This window comes from Eleutherodactylus coqui, chromosome 1, assembly GCF_035609145.1.
Source record: "Eleutherodactylus coqui strain aEleCoq1 chromosome 1, aEleCoq1.hap1, whole genome shotgun sequence".
NCBI lineage: Eukaryota > Metazoa > Chordata > Amphibia > Anura > Eleutherodactylidae > Eleutherodactylus > Eleutherodactylus coqui.
In genome coordinates, this window is record NC_089837.1 from 218,143,201 (window position 1) to 218,166,414 (window position 23,214).

Here is a 23,214-nt window from a genome sequence, read left to right on the forward strand (position 1 = left end):
TCGGGTATCCAGGCTGACAGGGGTGGGCTGTAAGTGGAGACTCCTGCCTTGTAGCCTCTGCTCTTATCTGCTGAGTGTGGCCAGAATCCCTGTCCAGTCACAGGTGAAAGGGAATTCTGCAGATAGCACAGCAGGGGTCCACAAAAACAAAACAAATGAAAAAAAAAAAAAATCACATAAAGCGGCCATATACTTACTGATATAAGAGGGCAGGTAAAAGCACCAATTATTCCTCAACATGCAGACAGCCAGAATGATAAATGGAGGAGCAATTGCACTGATGCAAGGTACTGATGAACAGCCACTCACACAATTTCCTTATACTGAGGGGGCGGCTGCTTAGGACTATTCTTGCACAAAAAAAAAGGCATATACAGGGTGCCAGGCCACCTAGTACATGTAATGCAGGCTTACATCCCTATTAATGATGCCATATTTCAATCCAGCAGGCTGGCTGCCCTGCGTTCCACGGGTGAAGTAGACTGGTGATGGCACCCTGGGGTCCCCCAGTGTACAAAGCCGGACTGCATGTTACTGATGAATGCCAATAAATTCAAGGTATCAGTTAATATTCTGGCCAAAATACACAAGCTTATAACCAGAATAAAGGTTCCTCATAGTGAGTCCCTACACTAATATCAATCAAAATCACAGTAATCACAGAAGGATCAAATCACAGAAAACAGCCATATACTTACTGATTAGAGATGAGTGAACGTACTCGTCCGAGCTTGATACTCGTTCGAGTATTAGCGTGTTCGAGATGCTCGTTACTAGAGGCGAGCACCATGCGATGTTCGAGTTACTTTCACTTTCATCTCTGAGACGTTAGCGCGCTTTGCTGGCCAATTGAAAGACAGGGAAGGCATTACAACTTCCCCCTGCGACGTTCAAGCCCTATACCACCCGAAGCAAAAAACAAATGTCCCACCTTATCTTCATGTGCTGCAAGCCTCAGTTCCGCAAGCAAGTATACTCACAAGCTGTTGCCATCCGGCTACTTCTGGCTCTGATTAAACGCAAAACAATCCAATTGCAGGAACACAGCTTATTGTGGAAAAAACTTGCTTTTTATTTTCTTTTTGGTGCTTGAATGATACAGAGAACGCGTTTCGGTTATGAAACCTTGTTCACCTCAGGTTCAGCGCTTTCTGAAAAGCTACCCACGCTTGTCAGACCTGCTCGGAAAGGTACGCTGGCTCTGCGCACATTTCCGCAAGTCCCACACGGACGCTGCCACCCTGCGCACCCTGCAACATCGGTTTAATCTGCCAGTGCACCGACTGCTGTGCGACGTGCCCACACGGTGGAACTCTACGCTCCACATGTTGGCCAGGCTCTATGAGCAGCGTAGAGCTATAGTGGAATATCAACTCCAACATGGGCGGCGCAGTGGGAGTCAGCCTCCTCAATTATTTTCAGAAGAGTGGGCCTGGTTGGCAGACATCTGCCAGGTCCTTGGAAAGTTTGAGGAGTCTACCCAGGTGGTGAGCGGCGATGCTGCAATCATTAGCGTCACCATTCCTCTGCCATGCCTCTTGAGAAGTTCCCTGCAAAGCATAAAGGCAGACGCTTTGCACTCGGAAACAGAGCCGGGGGAAGACAGTATGTCGCTGGATAGTCAGAGCACCCTCCTGTCTATATCTCAGCGCGGTGAGGAGGAGGAGGAGGAAGATGAGGAGGAGGGGGAAGAGACAGCTTGGCCCACTTGTGAGGGTACACATGCTGCTGGCCTGTCATCCTTTCAGCGTGTATGGCCTGAGGAGGAGGAGGAGGAGGAGGAGGATCCTGAAAGTGATCTTCCTAGTGAGGACAGCCATGTGTTGCGTACAGGTACCCTGGCACACATGGCTGACTTCATGTTAGGATGCCTTTCTCGTGACCCTCGTGTTACACGCATTCTGGCCACTACGGATTACTGGGTGTACACACTGCTCGACCCACGGTATAAGGAGAACCTTTCCACTCTCATACCCGAAGAGGAAAGGGGATCGAGAGTGTTGCTATACCACAGGACCCTGGCGGACAAACTGATGGTAAAATTCCCATACGACAGCGCTAGTGGCCGAAGGCGCAGTTCCGAGGGCCAGGTAGCAGGGGAGGCGCGGAGATCAGGCAGCATGTACAGCACAGGCAGGGCAACACTCTTTAAGGCCCTTGACTGCTTTATGGCTCCCCAGCAAGACTGTGTCACCGCTCCCCAGTCACGGCTGAGTCGGCGGGAGCACTGTAAAAGGATGGTGAGGGAGTACATAGCCGATCGCACGACCGTCCTCCGTGACGCCCCTGCCCACTACAACTACTGGCTGTCGAAGCTGGACACGTGGCCTGAACTCGCGCTGTATGCCCTGGAGGTGCTTGCTTGTCCTGCGGCTAGCGTCTTGTCAGAGAGGCTGTTTAGTGCGGCTGGGGGAATCATCACAGATAAGCGTACCCGCCTGTCAACCGACAGTGCCGACAGGCTAACACTCATCAAGATGAACAAAGCCTGGATTTCCCCAGACTTCTCTTCTCCACCAGCGGACAGCAGCGATACCTAAGCAATACGTAGGCTGCACCCGCGGATGGAAGCATCGTTCTGTATCCCCATCAAAAACGGGGACCTTTTCGCTTCATCAATCTGTATATAATATTCCTCCTCCTCCTCCTGCTCCTCCTCCTGAAACCTCACATAATCACGCCGAACGGGCAATTTTTCTTAGGCCCACAAGGCTCAGTCATATAATTTTTCTAAACAATTTTTATACGTTTCAATGCTCATTAAAGCGTTGAAACTTTCACCTCAACCAATTTTTATTTTAACTGGGCTGCCTCCTGGCCTAGTTACCAATTAAGCCACATTAACCAAAGCGATTAATGGGTTTCACCTGCCCTCTTGGTTGGCCATGGGCAATTTTTCTGATGTACATTAGTACTGTTGATACAGCAATTTTTGTGGGCCCTCGCCTACAGTGTAATCAAATACATTTTTAGCCCACCTGCATTACAGCTGACGTTACATCAGCTGTGTTGGGCACTGCAATGGGATATTTTTATGTACCGCCGGTGGCTTCCTGGCACCCACCCATGCTGTGGGTCCACAGGGAGTTGTAAATGTATCTGTGTCCACTTCTAAAGAACCCCAGTCTGACTGGGCATGCAGTGTGGGCCGAAGCCCACCTGCATTAAACATGACATTACTACCTCAGCTGTGATGGGCAATGCAATGGGATATTTTTATGTACCGCCAGTGGGTTCCAGGGAGCCACCCATGCTGTGGGTCCACAGGGAGTTGTAAATGCATCTGTGTCCACTTCTAAAGAACCCTAGTCTGACTGGGCATGCAGTGTGGGCCGAAGCCCACCTGCATTAAACATGACATTATTACCTCAGCTGTGATGGGCAATGCAATGGGATATATTAATGTACAGCCGGTGGGTTCCAGGGAGCCACCCATGCTGTGGGTGCACACGGAATTCCCATTGCGGAGTTGTACCTGCCTGTGACTATTTATAAAAAAACGCGAAATTACTGGGGCATGCAGACACCTTGACAGAATGAATAGTGTGTGGCACATAGGTTCCCCATTGCTATGCCCACGTGTGCAGCTCCAGATGGAGGTGGCACAGGATTGGATTTCTCATTGCTTCTGTACAGCATTGTGGACTATCGCCCCGCCCCTTTTAAAGAGGGTCGCTGCCTTGCCGTGCCAACCCTCTGCAGTGTGTGCCTGCGGTTCCTCTGGCAGACGCACTTATAAATAGACATGAGTGTGGCGTGGCATGAGGGCAGCTGAAGGCTGTGCAGGGACAATTTGGTGTGCGCTGTGGACACTGGGTCGTGCAGGGGGGGTTGGGCAGCATGTAACCCAGGAGAAGTGGCAGCGGAGTGTCATGCAGGCAGTGATTGTGCTTTGTTGGAGGTAGTGTGGTGCTTAGCTAAGGTATGCATTGCTAATGAGGGCTTTTCAGAAGTAAAAGTTTTTGGGAGGGGAGGGGCCCATTCTTGCCGCTATTGTGGTTTAATAGTGGGACCTGGGAACTTGAGATGCAGCCCAACATGTAGCCCCTCGCCTGCCCTATCCGTTGCTGTGTCGTTGCCATCACTTTCTTGAATTGCCCCGATTTTCACAAATGAAAACCTTAGCGAGCATCGGCGATATACAAAAATGCTCGGGTCGCCCATTGACTTCAATGGGGTTCGTTATTCGAAACGAACCCTCGAGCATCGCGAAAAGTTCGTCTCGAGTAACGAGCACCCGAGCATTTTGGTGCTCGCTCATCTCTATTACTGATATATTGATGCAAGAGGGCAGGTAAAAGCACCACACCCCTTAACATGCAGACAGCCAAACTGCTAAATGGAGGAGCAATTGCACAGGTGCAAGGTACTGATGAACAACCACTCACACAGTGGAGCCCCCTTCATGCAAGAACCCATCTTGCACATGTTGCAAGTCCAATGCCTAAGATTGGCTGGGGGTTTCCTTGGAGATGGGAGCTCTGGGCAATTGCCAAGCTTGCTTCCCCGTAAAACCGGCCCTGCCAAGGACAACAATGAATAATTCTAATAAATAGCATTAAAAATATTTATATAGATAGATGTATACCCAAGACACGCCAGGTATATTAGCTAACTTCCTCCACTTCAAATCCATGCTTAAAACTTATAACCTAACCCTTCACCAAGACAAACAAGTTTATTTCACTTCCCTTGTCTATTCACTATCCCACAACCCCAAACAACTCTTCAACACCTTCCATTCTCTCCTCAGCCCCAAAGAAGAGGCCCCCATGATGGATCTGACTGCTGGAGAACTAGCTGCCTATTTCAAAGAAAAAAAAAATAGACAACATCGAAAAGAAATCTCCAAAAATGGCATGGCTAGCCATGATCCCAGTCTACTTAGCACTGCATCCAGCACTTTCTATGTTAGAACCAATGACAGAGGAAGAAGTCTCAAGGCTGCTTTCTGCTGCTCTTCCCACCACCTGCGATGGCGACCCTCTCCCCTCTCACCTTCTTCAGTCCCTTTCCCCAGTTCTCATTACTCACCACAATCTGCAATCTCTCCCTAACCTCTGGCATCTTCCCCTCCTCATTTAAACACTCCATCATATCCACTCTGCTTAAAAAACAACCCTGACTGATGCCAACTACCGACCCGTCTCAAACCTCCCCTTCATCTCTAACTTACTAGAGCTCCTGGTTTACTCCTGCCTCACACGCTTTCTCTCTGACAACTCTCTCCTCGACCCCCTCCAGTCTAGTTTCCACTCTCTACACTCAACCGAAACTGCCCTCACAGAAGTATCAAGTGACCTGATGACGGCAAATTTTAGAGGCGACTACTCCCTACTAATCCTCCTTGACCTCTCTGCTGCATTTGACACTGGTTGACCATGACCTCCTTTGCACTATGCTTCACTCTCTCCTGGTTCTCCTCCTACCTCTTTGACCGCTCTTTCAGCGTCTTCTTCGCTGGCTCTTTCTCCTCTCCACTTCCTCTTGCTGTCGGGGTACCACAGGGCTCATCCTTGGTCCTCTTTTCTTCTCTATCTATACAGCCCTAGTTGGACAAGCCATCCTCAAATTCGGCCTCCAATACCATTTCTATGCTGACGACACCCAACTATACACCTCTTCCCGTGAGGAACTATTCCTCCAAAATATCACGGACTGTCAGTCCGCTATTTCTCATACGATATCCTCCCTTTTTCTCAAAGTTAACATCTCTAAAACTGAACTTCTCGTCTTTCCACCTTCCAACCTACCTCCCCTAAACATCTCCATTCCAGTGTCTGGCACCCTCATAACCCCCAGACAGCACGCCCGCTGCCTAATGGGGTCACACTGGACTCTGACCTCTCCTTTACCTCCCACATCCAATCTCTAGCCCAAACATGCCACATGCACCTATTGCTAAAATACGGCTGTTCCTCACCACGGACACACTAAAGACACTCGTGGTCGCCCTCATCCACTCCCGACTTGACTACTGCAACTCACTATTCATTGGCCTTCCCCGCTGCAATCCATACTAAATGCGGCAGCTAGGCTTATTTTTCTATTTAGCCATTACTCAGATGCCTCTGCACTATGTCAGTCACTGCATTGGCTGCCCATCCACTGCAGAACTAAATTTAACCTTCTCAGCCTCACCCACAAAGCTCTCCATGGTGCTGCGCCACCATACATTGCCTCCCTCCTGACCGTACACCACCCAGCCCGCACACTCCGATACGCTAACACACATACTCCTCTAATACGAACTTCACATGCTCACCTACAGGGCTTCACCAGAGCAATACCCATCCTCTGGAACGCTCTATCCCAAGGCATCTGGACAATCCAAAGCACGAAATTTCAGATGCTCCTTAAAAGCTCACTTCTTCAGGGAGGCATACCAAATCTCCTGACCTACTCCCCCTGCCCTACTCTATAGCTCCTCACATCTTTCACCTTGCCTATCGTATATGACCTCTACCCTTGCACCTCCTTACTGCCCTCACCCAGTTTACTTTCTAATAACTGATTTCCACATGTAATTCTCATATTGCCTGTGTTCCCCTATGCCTCATTCCCCCCTGTACCTCCTGTACCACCCCAACCGTTTCAAACTAATTGTAGATCACATGTAATTGATGTATTGTCTGTTTCTCCCATGCATGAAAGTGCTGCGGAATAAGATGGCGCTATACAAATAAAGATTATTATTATTAAACAGTCTAACAAAACTAAAAAGTTTTGCTGATAATGATATATTAAAAATACTATCTCACTGTCAAGAAAATTTCAGGCTGCTAGACACCACAAAACTAACTTTTATTAGCCATTATCCACGCATCAGAGGAATAAAGGCTTCACTAGCAACAAAGTTATACTTTACTGTAAGGAGAAAATTGGCTACTGCCTCACATGGGTTTGTGCCTTTCTCTGGATTCAACACTGCAGGATAATATGGCTTTTGTATTGAGTGATTGTTTAAACAGCTTTAATACCAAACATTTTGTGAACTGTTATTCCCATAACGTAATTTATTTTATAACATGTAATTTGTGCAGACTTACGTATGGGGTCTTCAGTATCCATAAAGTGAAAACCAGAATTGCAGAACATGAGGCAGGGAGAAAAGAAAAACAACTGAATGTTGAAAAAAAAAAAAATTCTCTCTCTTAAAATTATACACCTCTAACGCAATTTAAAACCATCGCCTTATGTGTTCAATAATCTGAGACTATACATATATTACATATATTACGTATGAAAATGTCTGAAGCAAAATGAGGAACCCATTCCTGTACTTTATTTATGAGTAAATATACTCATTTTAAAATAAACTATAAATTATTTTTTTTTGTCTTTTATCCTTAATAAAACAGAAAAAAAGTCAGTGGAAAAAAAAATAGCCCTACATGTGTCATGGGGGAAAAAAATACGGCCAACATAATTTTGGTAGCAGAATGAAAAAAATGAGAACAGCAAAACCACCACATGGGTAAAATCTATAAAAAGTGTCTGTTTTTTTTTTTTTAGGCCCAAAACACCCTTAAGGGGTTATAGCTATAGGGAAAGGAAATTCACCATCCGGAAAGGGAAGGGGGCGATTTGCGGAAAATTGGTCCCCACTTCTGAAGCATTTTGTATATTGAAATTATCTACAAGATATTTCAAGAGGTCTAACTATAACGCTAATTTCACACGGACAGGTGAAATTCTGCCTGATATCACGCTCAGGTAGGTGCGATTTTCCTGCGGATGCAAGGCATTTTTGTGGCAAAAACGCTTTGGATCACAAGTGTTTCCCATTATTTTCAATGGGAAACCTCACATTAAGCCCGCAGCAGAATTAGACCCTGTACCCAGCCAGCGTCCGCACATACCTCTCATTCGGCTGCCTCTTCTCTACAGCGGATGGTTTGCACGACTTGCAGTTAGACATGTACAGTACAGATTTTTCCTTTAACCCCTCAGTGACCAAGCCTGTTTGCGCCTTAATGTTCAGGCCAAATTTCGGAAATCTGACGTGTCGCTTTAACATGGATACGCAAAGCCTTTACGGAGCTATTTAAGTGATTCTGACATTGTTTTTTCGCTACATGTTGTATATTTAGGTGGTAAAAATAGTCTGGTGACCCAATTTTAAAAACTACACCCCTTAGTGTATGCACTGAGTGGTGTCATGAGCATTTTGACCCCACAGTTTCTTTTCAGGAATTAGTTCAATTTAGAAGAGAAAAAGTAAAATCTCATATTTTTGCAAATATGTCATTTTAAAGACATATTTTTTTCCTATAGTGCACATGAAAATGAGGATTGACACCCCAAAATGGATACCCCTGTTTGTCCCGTGTTCAGAAACATACCCAATGTGGCCCTAATCTACTTACAGGACACATGACTAGGCCCATAATGGAAGGAGCACCCGCTGGATTTCAGGGTACAACTGAATAAATTCCAGGCCCCATTGCCCACTTGTAGAGTCATTGAGCGGCCAAAACGATAAAGAACCCCCTCAAATGACCCCATTTTGAAAACTAGACCCCTTAACGAATTCCCCTAAGGGTGTACTGCATATTGTGACCCCACAGTATTTAAGTGAATCTAAGAAAAGCAGAAGGAAAAAAATATGATTTTAATTTTTTTGGCAATAGTGCCAATTTAAAAACAGTTTTTGTACAGTTTACATAGGAATGAAGACTTACACCCCAAAATGGATACAGGGGGTTTGTCCCGTGTTCAGAAACATTCCCGTTGTGTCCCTAATCTACTTACAGGAACATGGCAAGGCCTATAATGGAGGGAACACCCGTTGATTTCAGGACACAACTGAATAAATTCCAGGCCCCATAGCACACTTGTATGGAATAAAAATTAACTCCCTAAAAATATTCCTTCCCCCCCACTTTTCCCCCCGTCTCCCTTTTTGCATTCCCCAAATCTTAGATAAAAGTAATAATGTGAACTGTGTGGTATTTCCGAAGACAGGGGTAATTATGGGGCCTGGTTGGGATGGGTACATGGGGCAATAAAACCCCCCTCCTCTCATGCTTTTTGTGGGGTATTTTTTTACCTCAGCGGCAGGGATGTGGTGTAAACAGTAGCGCTCTGTAAATCTTCATAAGCTTGCAGAGGTGCGGCGTTCTCACACAGAAAGCGCTCAACAAGCTGCTCCTGGAACTGGCAAGCATTCCCGGGGCTTTTTGTAAATTACGTATTACAGGTAGCGGTCTGAATAACGCCGGGCTCACGCGGCCGTAAGTGGAATCTGCTTACGGATGCCCGCAGCGTATCCCAGCTGTGAGCCCGGCTGTGACCCTGCGTACATCCGCATAATGTATACACACGGGCGGTCATGCGCACTACACCTTTTTTTTGTTTGCATTTCCCACACCGTCGCTTAGCAATGACATGGGTACTTGCAGCCCGTACACAATGTAGTTACGTATGGGCTGCGGGTAGATCCACGACCATCAAGCACAATGGGCTCTATGTTGCGGATATCCGCAGTAAAAAAAAAGAACCTGCTGCGTTCTCTTTTCTGCAAGTGGATTACATAATTCCAAACCGCTAATGTGAGCGGAATTGTGTAATCCAATGCATTTGATTGATCCACGTATTAACACGGATCAGACGCATGCGGAATCTGTAATTCCTACCCGGTTGTGTGAGACCGGCCTAAGGTAGATCCCTACCTTTTTATCATGTGACTGGGGACCGCTCAACGAGTTCACTGCTCCAGGCTCTCGGCAACCATTGGTGGCCGGGAGCAAGGAGATTTTAAGTTTCCTGGGCTTCCCAGCTCCTACGCATGTGTCCGTCATTTTGCCGGTGGTCGCATGTACAAAATCCGAGAAGGTTCACAGAGGAGAATCACGTCGGGGTTCAAATACGGAGGCCTCCGGTAAAAAGTTTCATCAACTCTCACCGATCGCATTGGTGAGGTGAGATGAAACTTCTATTTTTTTCCTTTATCTTTACGTGATTGCCATTATCCATTGCATAACAGCGAACACGTGATCAGGAACCGCTCACCGCAGTTCCCCCGTGACATCTCCAGGCTCTCGGCTAAATTTTGTAGCCAGGAGCAGGGAAAATTTAAATTACCCTGGCACTACACGGCTTTTGTGCATGCGTTTGCCATTTTGGTGAAGGGAGCGTGCGCAGAAGCTGGGGTAAGGTCGGTGGATAAATCCAGGGCCTTAGGTACACGATTTCATCCTCCCTCACGGATATGATCTGTGAGGGGGAGATGAAACGTAAAGTTTTTAAACTTTTTTTTTTCTAACTTTTTTTTTTTTAACTTTAAATGATCACTGTTATCCATTGGATAACTGTGATCATGTGCCCAGTGACATCTCTCTGCTCCTGACTACACATTGTAGCCAGGAGAAGAGGGATTTTGGATTTCCTGGGGCGCGAGCCCCTCTGTGCACGTGCCCAATGAATGACATCGGGCACGAATGCGCAGAAGGGGACTTCAGATCCTGGAAGACCGGGACATCACGGAGGACCCTGGGGTGAGTACTTTCACCTCTCCTCATGGATATGATCCATGAGGAGAGGTGAAACTTGAACTTTTAAAAACTTTTTCGTGATCGCCGCTATCTATTGGATAACAGTGATCACGGGCTCGGGGACCGCTCACTGGGGTCCCTGGTGACATCTCCTGGTTCCCTTCAGGAGCCGGGAGCCAGAAGATCTTAAATTTGCCGGGGTTCACGGCCTTCTGCGCATGAGCATGACGTCATCCGTCTGGCGTGCACGCGAAGAAGGCTGGCGTCTGGTCCCGGAGGAACAGATCAGTGGGGGACAGTACGGAGGACAAGAGTGAGTAATCCCAGCTGCCCCCATGGATTCGATCCATGAGGGCAGTGGAATCTTCAACATTTTAAAAACTTTTTTGCACTTTAATCCATAGCCCACTTGGCTTTGATCGCTGCAGGAAGCATGTATCTACGTCCTCAGGGATTAAAGCTTACTTTGCTAGGATGTAAAAACACTATGGGCTGTTCAGTAAGGGGTTAAACCCCTGCTTTTCCCACGTCATTGCCTAGGTGATGATGTGGAATCCATGACCTTTCCGAAATATCAATTGCAGAAGGGCTGCGGGTTGGATGGCTTCCAATGACTTCCATGGAGGCCATCCATGCGAAATCTGCTTAAAAATACGGTATGATGCGCTTTTTCCTCTGTGAGCGGAAAAATCGCGATTTCTGCTCGTGTACAGGTAAAAACACTTTTCCATAGCATGCTATGGAAGGTATTTGCTGCCGAATTTGGAGGCGGATGCCAGCTCCAGATTCTGTAATGCAAGCATGTAGTGTGCAGCCAGGCTTTATTATATACAGTGAACATGAGCCGCTTGAGGCTTGAAGAGTGTCTGTGTTTGGACATTATGAACTTTTATCCTGTTTTTCCTCCAATGGAATACAGAAAAAGTGATTTTATTGGAGGTGTTACTACTGTTTTCCTATGTGCACTGTGAAATTATAAGGTGGAAATAGGAAAAAGGTTCCCCCCCCCCCCCCCCCCCCTAAGTATCTAGATTTTATGGCATCGCTAGGCAGTGTCTTACTGCTGTAGACATAATCAGAAAGTTCTTCTAGCTTAACTGAAGAAATAGGTTTGGGGTTCATAATGAGGTTTTTTTGATTATTTCTGCTTTTCTACTAAAGCATAGAATTGGCTGTGTGGGCTGTATTTACTGTTCTTATTCATTTTCTATGCACTTTGAAGACCTAATGTGGCTGAACTGAAGGAAAAACTATTGTGTCTCGGTGCCAGCTATGTTATAACAGAGGATATGTTGGAGAAATCAGAAATGGCAAATCTATTTAAGGTAATTCAGAATATAGTACTCCTTGTACATTCTCCAGACTTCACTTACAGCTGTAAAGCATCCGCAGTGGCTGGCTTTTAGTCCAAGCTTGTAACTAGTAATCAGAAGTGACAGTATAAAGTAATTATCAATAGAGTACATCGTTCTAAAGCTGGCCATGCTTTCATATCTTTTCACAGGTGGTTGAAAGACCGAAATTAGCTCTCAATTGTGTAGGCGGAAAAAGTGCTGGAAATCTCTTCTCCCATCTCAAGTAGGTTTCATTTACCCCAAGTATAAATTGTGCATTACCTATAAAAGCAACTTTAGTAACCAGACTACTACACAGGAAATTATGCTCTATCATTTGTTTGAAAAGTGGACATAAAATAGACTGCAATTCAAGACTGGACAAATTCTAGAAGTCTGGTAGCTAATGCTAGCATTTATCGGGCATGACATATTAATCTACCGGTCCTTAAGACTTTTCTTTTATATGAATTGTACAGGGGACATCATGCCCATTTAGGACATACTACATTAACCGTGGTGTAATCCCCATACATTTATCAAAAATGGGAGTCAACAGGTGGCCCATAGGACACACAATGCATTACCTTTTTTTTACTATAATACATTAGAAAATTAATATACTCGAGTATTAGCCAACCCAAGTATAAGCAAGGTTGGCACACAAAAAAAACTGGTAACACTTATTGACTTCAGTATAAGCCTAGCTATACTCGAGTATATACTAGGTAAAAAAAAACATAATACTCACCTCCCAGCCAGCGTCTGTGTCCCCGGCGAGATGGTCCATCCAGCGGTGCGGCAAGCTGCTTCTGACTTCTCCCCACTGTCATCTCCCTGGCTTGGTTTTGAATTCCCCTGCTGTCAGCGCTGTGTGAGGAAGCGCTGTGATTGGATCGAGTGCCAATCACAGCCGATGCTCAATAAATTAATCATAGTCATTCTGTTAATGATTGAGCACCGGCTGTGATTGGCTGGCGCTTGATCCAATCACAGCGCTTCCCCACACAGCACTGACAGCAGGGGAATTCAAAACCGAGCCAGGGAGAGGACAGAAGGGAGAAGTCTGAAGTACCTTGCCACACCGAGACAGGGAGATGGCAGCGGGGAGAAGTCTGAAGCAGCTTGCCGCAGCACTGGGGAGAGCATCGCGCCGGGGGCACAGACGTCGGCTGAGAGGGGAGTATTGCGTTTTTTTTTTGGTTTTTTTTTTTCAAATCCAAATTTTTATTGTATTTTAAACAGGTAAGTGTACAATAACATATTGCCGAAAGCATGTATCCACTAACAGATGATCCTGGCAGGGACAATGCCACCAATTAGGCAATAGCCTATCTAATGAGAGCCGATCTGTCTTAGCATGGCATAATCCTTCAAACAGAAAAAGAAGGGGGGGAAACAGACATCGACAGACAGGTGGGGTAGGGGGGGGTAGAGAGAGGGGGGTAGGGGTGGGGGGGTGGGGTACCCTGAGGGCGTGTCTATTGAAGGTGTGGGGGGGCCGGGGTCCGACACCGGGAGTGCTCCCCACGCCGTGGGCCCTCCTCGACTCCCGGTTACCGCAGACACATCGCAGTCGCGCACCACCAGGTCCCGAGGGAACTCAGGGGCCAATCGAGCCACGTATTTCGCTCCAAGGGCCCCAGACCTCCACGAATTTTTCATGGGAGCCCATGGCCCATCCGGAGAGTTCCTCCAGGTTGTATGTCAGATCCATTCTGTCCCTCCATTGGCTCAAGAGGGGAGGGTTCTTCTGCAGCCATAGAAGAGGGATAAGTGCTTTAGCAGCATCAATCGCGTGAGCCAGCAATTTTTGCTTAAGAGGGTTAAAGCTGCTCGAGGGCTTCCACAGAAACAGTATCTCCGGTGAGAGTATGAAGTTTGGGGCTATTTTTGAAGTGACTCTATTATCCTTTGCCAGAAGGTGCTCAGTACCGGGCAGCTCGACCAGATGTGCAAAAAAGTACCCGTATCTCCCTCACACCTCCAGCATTTGTTGCAGGTCGAAAGTTTATGATCAGCGAGCCACTGAGGGGTTCTATACCATCTGGCAAGAAGCTTATAGTGGGCTTCTTGTGTGGTGATGCAAGGGGAAAGTCCGTAGGTGAGTTTTAAGATTAGGTGTGTCTCTTGAGATGTAAGTGTGATGTGTAGCTCTTTTTCCCATGAATACAGGAAGGCTGGTTTTGCGTCTGGTAAGGGAGGGAAGCAGGATTTGCGGATGAACGCGATTTTCCTGCTGTGTGGTCTATTTCCTTTCACGGCTCTCTCAAAGACGGTAGGGGGTCTGGTGGAGACAAATGTCTTAGTGAATTTCCCAATCACCCCCTCTATCTGAGCTTGTTGGAGAAATGTCAGTGGCTGGCCGGGCAGCAGGGACCCTACTATTTCTCTAGGGCTTCGGTGTCTTATAGCCTGAAGCTCGCTGAGAGATTTGTTTCCGAGTGTCATCCATAGTTTCTTTGTACATGGGTCCGGCGGTAATCCCAGAAGGGCCGGGAGAGAGCTTAGGGGGGGTAATCGGGGAGGGCGTAGGAGCCAGTGTCTCCCTCTGCGAGTCCCACGCCTCGCAGGGTCCCCTTAGCAGGGGGTTAAACTTTTTGCTTCTGTATGTAGCTCTCCTGGTGAACCACAAGTCCTCCGCTGCTGAGGTTCCATACATTTCTGTTATCATCTGATATAAGAGGGGGTCCCCTCCGGGTAAAGTTAGTCTCTGCCAGTTGCTGATGTGAGCGGCTATGTAGTAGTCGTATATGTTAGGCATTCCTATTCCACCCTCCTCTCTTCTTCTTATCAGAAGGCTATACGCCAACCTGGGGCTCTTTTGCCTCCAGATAAACTTTATAAACCACGAGCGCAGAGTGTTGAAGAAACTGGAGGGAAGGTGAACTGGGAGAGATCTAATCTGATATAAGATTATGGGGAGTATGTAGGTTTTTATTAGGTTTTTCCTCCCGAACCAGGAGATGTACGGGACGTCATAGTTCTGGAGCAAGGTTTTTATTTTAGCTAGCAGTGGGGGAAAATTTGCAGCATAGAGGTCTTCAACCCTCTTAGTCAGTTTTACACCTAGAAAGACGATTGACGAGCTGGACCAGGAGAACGGGGAGCCCACCATCAAGCGCTCACACCTGGCTCTCGGGATCGAAACGTTCAGGACAGTTGATTTATTGAAATTAATTTTGAAGTTTGAAAGTGCTCCAAACTGTTCCAGACATGTGGTCAGTTTAGGTAACCCTCTCTCGGGATTTGTGATTAGAAAGATCACATCATCCACAAACGCTGTCGCAGAGAGTGCACAGTCTCCAACGTTTAGTCCTCGGATCTCCTGGTCCATCCTAACACTCTGAAGAAGAGGTTCCAGGGCCAGTATAAACAGGGTGGGGGATAGCGGGCACCCCTGGCGCGTGCCATTACTTATCTGAAAGGGGGGAGAAAGGATATTATTAATTTTTAACCTGGCGTGGGGCTCTGCATACAGGGAAAATATGGCCTCGACAAAGGAGGGAGGGAAGTTAAAGTGCAGCAGAACAGATCTCATATATACCCAGTCGACTCTGTCGAAAGTCTTTTCGGCATCTGTGCTTACCAGAGCGAGTGGGGTTCTTTTAACATTGGCATAGTGTATTGCATGGAGAATGCGCATGCAGTTGTCCCTTCCCTCCCTGCCCTTTACGAAGCCCACCTGCTCCCTATCAACCAGGAGTGGTATATACCTCTCCATTCGCTTGGCGAGTAGTTTTGCCCATAGCTTCACATCCAGATTTATCACAGAGATGGGCCTATAACTGCCACACATCTCCGGGTCCTTGCCCTCTTTGTGTATCAACGTGATGTGGGCCTCTTGAGCCTGTTTTGGGAGAGAGCCGCCTTTCAGAAGGTTGTTAAACATTTCCGTTAGGCGTGGGACAAGGATGGGGCGCAGGGATTTATAATATATGAGAGGAAGGCCATCCGGGCCGGGGCTCTTTCCGGGAGGAGAGGAGTCGAGGGATCTGCTCACCTCCTCCTCCGTCTCCGGAGCTAAAAGTGTAATGGCTGATTCTGTCTCTAGACAGGAAAGGAGCTTTTTTAAGAAGTCTGCTATCTGGCCATTGCTGCCCCTGTTACCTTGGACGAACACTATATGTTTAAGATGGAGGCATCTTTTGTTAAATCTGGACTTCAAGCATAAATTTAGTTCCTTTCTATGGGAAGTCAACTTATTTAGGTTCTCTTTGCAGAGCTTGAGTTTGGTGGAGTACTCTAATTTGGCGATTTGCCTTAGTAAGCAGTCTATTTCTCTCTGTTGGCTCTTTTTCTTCCTGGTACCCAAAGCTATTAGTAAGCCTCTAATGAACGCTTTGTGCGTTTCCCACACCAGGGCCGCCGACTGGTCCCCTCCTGAATTTAACCTGAAGAATTCCTCCAGTTGTTTGGAGAGCGACGCCTTGTTTTCCTCGGAGTCTAATAGAGCGGGATTTAGCCGCCATCTCCACTCCCTGGGGGTGTTGGAGAGCATTGTTAAGTCTACATGCAATGGGGCATGGTCAGAGATGGTGGTGGCGGCGATAGTTGAGTTCACCAGGAAGGGTAGGAGCTCTGAGGCTATTAGGACATAGTCAAGCCTCTGAAATGAGACGTGAACTTGGGAAAAATAGGTGTAGTCCTTAGCGGAGGGGAAACACTGGCGCCAGGCGTCCACCAATCCCATCTCAGAGAGGGCCCGGTGCAGTCGCCTCAGCTTGGCTTGCGAAATCTGAGAGCGACCCGTCGACAAGTCCATTAGGGGATTCATCGTTAGATTCATGTCGCCTCCCAGTATAATGGGGCCCACCGCAAATTCTCTGAGGGTCTCCAGCTGCCCGACCAGCCAGGAAACCTGACTGGAGTTTGGTGTGTAAAAGTTAGCCAGGGTAATCTTAAAATTGTTGATGTGTCCTCTTAGGAGGATGACCCTGCCCTCCTCGTCAGTATGTTGTGCTTTGCATGTAAAGGGAACAGAGCTATGAAAAAGGATGGAAACCCCCTTGGATGCTGAAGTTGGATGTGGGTTGTGGAAGCCCAGCGAGAACTGTCTGCCCGGAAGGGCTAAGCACTTACCCCTCTTGTAGTGCGTTTCCTGAAGGAAGGCGATTTTTGTACCGTATTTTCGGAGAAGCTGGGCTACGTTGTGTCGCTTGAAGGGAGAGTTGATCTCTCTCACGTTAAAAGAGGAGACGCGGAGGCGCTCGTCCGCAACTGGCCGTAGAGGCGGAGGCATATCGTGCTACAGAGATAACCTAAAGAAAGGAAGGCCGACACGTGAATAGATCCTTAAGTGCTATACAGGAGCTTTCGAGGATGCGGTGGGAGAGAAGTGGGAAGGAGTAGACACTCAGGGAGGGGGGGGGGGGGGGGATACACAGGGGAAGGGTAACACAAACTCTAAATAAAAGAACAAGTTATCAAAAAGACCAATTAGTCCTAAGACAGTCAGTGGGGGTGGTGTGCAAGACGGTATACCCCTCTAGGGGTGGGATACTGGTATCAAGTGATACCAGGCAGAGATGCCGTGTTGCAGGAAACCTGCCCTGACAGACACCCTAGAAGGTCTAGAGAGATGCAAAGGTATAACATAGAAGAAATATGGCTTCAGTGAGTCGGGGTGGGAGGGCAAGCAAAGTCCTCCACGGGTTACGAGAAAGTGACTAATAAACAGTGAGTCCAACATGACCAACGAAGTGCTCCCCACGAGCCCGCGGGGCCCTGACATGAAAAATTCTGAACAGAGTCCGCAACCTGCCACTGTCCCGTAGCGTTCCCAAATGTGCTGGGACAATTTAGGGCGAATAGGCCTCCGAACCTCCTTCGGGGGCACCGAGGATGATCAGCCAACCGGCGAAACTGTAGGCGCAATTTCAGGCTTTTCTTTTTTTTGCTCCTGGGTGACTTTGCCGGCCCAGCAGAATTCCAGGATGCCGGGGATGGGAGCTTAGGCAGGTCGGGCATCTCTGGGAGCGGCAGCCAGCACGGGAGGTCTATCGGCTCCATCTCCAGAAGCTGCCAGCACGCCGGCAGGTCCCCGGGGTCTCTGATGTTAATCCTGCGGCCTTTGTGAGAGAAGCTCAGGCCGAACGGGAACAACCAGGCGTAATTAATGCTTTTTTCCTTGAGCGCCTCCAGGAGTGGTCGGAGCAGGCGGCGCTTGGCTAGGGTAGTGGGAGCAAGGTCCTGAAAGATCTGCAGGGGGGCCTCTGAATATTTTAAATTTCTATAGTTTCTGGCGGCCCTTAAAATGGCGAACGCATCTTGAAAGGACAGCACTCTTACAAATTACGTCCCTTGGTGGCTCAGTGTTCGCCGGGAGGGGTCTGAGGGCTCTGTGGATCCGTTCGATCGTGATTGGGGCGGCTCTCTCTGGGCCGAGCAAGGATGAAAAAATTTCTTTGGCCACCTTGGGGAGGCATTCTGTGGCCCACGATTCCGGTAGCCCCTTGATGCGTATGTTGCATCTCCTGTTTCTGTTTTCTAAGTCCTCCTGCATCAAGAGGGCTCTGTTAAGGTGGTCATGATGCACCTGCAATATCTGCGCCATTTCAGTGGCGTGACTGGTTATGGAGGACGTAGATGTTTCTAGTTCTTCCACCCGCCTTCCCAGGTGCCTTATATCCTCCTTAATCTCCCCCAGCTCGGTCATTATGGGGTGTAGGGCTTTCATTAAGAGGTCCTTCATAAAGCCTCTTGAAACTGCTTCCCCATCTTCGCTGTCAGAGATGGTCCCCTCCTCCCCCTCCTTACTTTGAGCTGCAGCGGTGGTCTGTGCCGGGGCCATCTTGGCTGGAAACAGCGGTGAGCGGGAACTCTTTTCTTTTAGGAAGCGCTGCATATCGGCTTGTCCTCTGCTCACCCGCGGGGTCCCCGTTTGTTCCGCAGCCCTCTCTCTCCCGACTCTTCTCATAACGGCGCTTCTAATAGCTGCTGTGACCTTCTGAGGGTGCCTTGCCGTCGGAGCTCTGCACTCACACGGCCATACAGCACAGCGGTCAGGCTCCGCCCCCGTTTAAAAAAAAAATTTTTTAACCTCACTCGAGTATAAGCCGAGGGGGGCTTTTTCAGCACAAAAAATTTGCTTATACTCGAGTATATACGGTAATTGTCTATACGCACATTTGAACCAGGTTCATCTTACAATTTTCTTTTTCTTGTATACGTCTATAGGGATGGTAGCACAGTGGTAACATATGGAGGAATGTCAAGAAAACCAACTCCTTTACCTGCTGTAAGTATTACGAAGAAATTAGATTCTTGTTTATTCATCAATAAAATTGTGCTGCCATTGACTTCTGAGAGTGGGCGGGGTTTTAGATGCAAGTGTTACAACAGCATGAAAGCCCCGCCTTATTACCTTAATGACCATTTCCTACATTTCTACTTTAGTTACTATAGTTTAACCATTTTCCAGAATTCTTCCCTTCCCATACAAGCACAGAATTAGCTCAACTACTAGATACTTAGTGATCATATTCAGCTGCTGATTAAAAAAAAGGCTAAAGCAAGTATAAGGTAGTATTTGGACTATACTGATGTTCTTTTCTTAGTGAACATCAGGTATTCATGACTTGTATAGCAGCAGCTATATACGTACACACCCGTAGACATTTAAATAGTCATTATCATTTAAAACAATATCCTAGGGACAGTACTGAACACGACAGAAACCAGGACAGGAAGTTGACTTATGAAGTCATCACAAAATTGTTGCTGCAAACTCCTGGCATGTGACTATAGACATTAGTATCTCAGCACAAGAGTAAGTATTTATAGTTGGTTCCGAAAGTCTTCCGAGTAGGGGCATAGCTAAAGGCTCAGGTGCAAAATTCCAATAAAGCTCATATAAAAGAAAAAAAAATGCACACATGAATTTAAACAATACATGTCTGGTTTTTTTTTATTTTTAAACTGCATGCAGGTTTTTGATGTATTTTTCATGTGCAAAGTGGGCAATCATACGCAGAAAAAAAAACCCAGGTTATACCAGCATAGTCCATAGTCCCTATATACAGGATGTATAACGTATACCAGCTGTACATATATAATTATATACAGAAGATACATTGGTTATACCAGCATGGTCCATATCACTATATACAGGGGTATGTACATCTCCTGTATATAGTGATATGGAGCACGCTGGTATAACCTGGGCATTTCTTGTATATAATTATATGTACAGCTGGAATATGTCATATATCCTGTATATAGTGATATGGACCATGCTGAGAAGATAGATAGATAGATAGATAGATAGATAGATAGATAGATAGATAGATAGATAGATAGATAGATAGATAGATAGATAGATAGATAGATAGATAGATAGATAGATACACACATACATACTAAAAGGTACCCAGATTATATGTAAAGTTGCTATAACTTAAAAATCTCAGGTATATAGTGATACGGACCATGTTGGTATATACTACGTATCTCATATGTATAGCTGGTGTAAGTTATACTATAAAAAAAAAATTATACTACCTGCACATATATAATTATATACATTATACCCTGGTTATACCAGCATGCTACATATCACTATACACAGGATTCATAACTTATACCAGCTATACATGGATAATTATATACAGGGAACACCCAGGTTATACCAGCATGGTCCATATCACTATATACAGGATATATGACGTATACCAGCTGTACATATATACTTATATACAAGAAATACCCAGGTAATACCAGCATGGTACATATCACTATATGCAGGGAGATGTATAACTGATACCAGCTGTACATATATAATTATATACAGGAGATACCCAGGTTATACCAGCATGCTCTGTGTCACTATACCCAGGATGTATACAACTGAATGTGCTGGAAATTTAGATAATTATCAAACGACTTCCCATAAAGCAAAAAAAAAAAATCATTAAAGGGGTTGTCCCGCGCCGAAACGGGTTTTTTTTTTTTTTCAACAGCCCCCCCGTTCGGCGCGAGACAACCCCGATGCAGGGGTTAAACAAGAACACCGGACAGCGCTTACCTGAATCCCCGCGCTCCGGTGACTTCTTACTTACCTGCTGAAGATGGCCGCCGGGATCTTCTCCCTCGGTGGACCGCAGGGCTTCTGTGCGGTCCATTGCCGATTCCAGCCTCCTGATTGGCTGGAATCGGCACGTGACGGGGCGGAGCTACACGGAGCTACACGGAGCCCCATTGAGAAAAGAAGACGACCCGGACTGCGCAAGCGCGTCTAATTTGGCCATTAGACGCTGAAAATTAGGCGGCTCCATGGAAACGAGGACGCTAGCAATGGAACAGGTAAGTGAGAAATTTCTGATAACTTCTGTATGGCTCATAATTAATGCACAATGTACATTACAAAGTGCATTAATATGGCCATACAGAAGTGTATACCCCCACTTTGTTTCGCGGGACAACCCCTTTAAGCTTCATTCACTGATAAAACTAAACCTTCAATCATTCATTAAAAATCTTTGAAAATAAATTACGAATCATTTGTGATTTACACCACTAGGTAGCAGCAAAACACAAAAAGTATGCAAAGGAAAATAAAGTCCTTTTCCAAGAACAGTATACAAGTTGCTGACTATTAAAATAATAGCACTAAGGTCATTGCTAAACGCAGGAAATTGAATCTAGGGGCATTGGTAAGCTGCCTAACAGTCAAATTTAAAAAACTAATATGATGTGCCCCATCCTTTTGCAGACATTGAGGAGGTCACAGTGCTCATTAAGTACATACCCTATTGATTTGCCATTTGTGTTTATAGCAGGAAAATCTTGTTAGAATATTTCTTCTAAAAAAAAACAAAAACATTTGGTTTCTTTTAGAAAGCGTTGATATTTAAAAACATTAAAGTACGTGGCTTTTGGATGACCCAATGGAAGAGAAACCACATGCAGGGTAAGTGTAAAAGAAACTTGAACGTAGCCTATTCACAAAAGGAGACATTTTTATTTTTCTGCTAATCAGCTTTATCAAAAGAAATGCGTGTTTTTAACAAATGGAGCAAAAGGCTGATGTCAGCAACCGCAGTTACTGGGAGGCATGGTTTCCAAACTAAAAAAAGTTCCTCAGTAAGAGCAGTCCGCCAAAGCCAGTGAACTGGAACTAAATATCAAAGATGACATTTACTATGTAGGTTAGGAGAAGATACATATGTTCATTCCCCATACTAAAGCAAATCTAGAACATCTTTTCTTGGGAATATGTTGTGCTGTTCTTCCTAGAACTTTAAAGAAAGGCATGTCTGTACACTGTCAGCACTGGTTGGAGACAGTGGGACTGTACACAGCCCCCACCCAATTTATTCACAAAGTTCTAGGAGGAACAGCAGAACTGTGTTGTACCATCCCGCTAAGAAACGCAGCTCAAGAACTTTTATTTCAAGAAGGTAAAAATCTATCAACATAGACAAGTCGGGAAAGTCAATTGGTCCTCTTTAAACACTTGACGAACGCCTAATGTAAATTTACATCACGCGGACGTGAAGTGTGTATGGAGTGGGCTTGGGAGCCAGTCGCTGTCAGAAACCGCTCTGATCGTGGCAGTTAACTGTTTGTGTGATGCTGCCAAAGCTGATTGTGTGTTTCCAAACAGTTAAATGGAGGGGGAAATCCCATTCTCGAAACTGGCGTCACCTTCTGTAGCCGGGAGCAGAGAGATCTCACTGGGGGCTGCTTTATGTGGTTCCTTCTGCTATGCTTAGATTCATTCAAAAACCAGATATACAAATTGGTAATTTTTAAATATAATTTCCACGAAAAGAGCCATTTTGTTTTCTATAAATTAAGCTTAATCATGCACAATAAAGATTCATACAGTATTCTTATATCCTTTATGTATTTTCAATGCCTTGTATTTTCAAAATCATTGGGTGCGGTCTGGGAATGTGACATTTCTAGTCGCATTTAGAGGCTAAAAATCCATCCCATTGTAGTGATGCTCAAACAGCTACAATTCCGACATATTAATATATTATATACTTTCTCACCTTGCTAGATCAAGGAAAACTAAGCACTATGGTGTCAGAGTTATCAGAGATGGTAAGAAGAGGACAACTGCTGGAACCCCAGTGCACTGAAGTACCATTTCAGGACTACGAAAGAGCACTACAAGCCAGCGTGGATGCTTATAGCATCAAGCACATACTAATCATGCAATAATAAAGATGTGTGTTCACTATGTAGAAAGCACAAAGAAATATCATCCTCCTCTACCCATTCCTCCAGTGCAGAAGAGACATTGTAGGGCTTTTGTGTCATTTCCTAAAAGTATTCATGTCTAGTTAGATTCTAATTGCAGATCTGGAAGACACTAAATGTTACTGCAGTTTTACATGAGAAATATTTATATGTGCAAAATGTCTTTCTGCAAA

General features: G+C 46.0%; 1 protein-coding gene across 1 annotated transcript in view; it reads left to right on the forward strand.

Annotated features, from left to right (window-relative positions):
* Positions 1-23,214, forward strand: part of LOC136611333 (enoyl-[acyl-carrier-protein] reductase, mitochondrial-like) — a 52,409-nt gene extending 29,195 nt beyond the window's left edge. Inside the window, exons 6-10 of the mRNA XM_066590859.1 lie at positions 11,719-11,821; positions 12,001-12,074; positions 19,010-19,070; positions 21,668-21,740; positions 22,839-23,214. Coding sequence (XP_066446956.1) covers positions 11,719-11,821; positions 12,001-12,074; positions 19,010-19,070; positions 21,668-21,740; positions 22,839-23,002 — 475 coding nt within the window. The 3' untranslated portion in view covers positions 23,003-23,214. The remainder of the gene's footprint in view (positions 1-11,718; positions 11,822-12,000; positions 12,075-19,009; positions 19,071-21,667; positions 21,741-22,838) is intronic.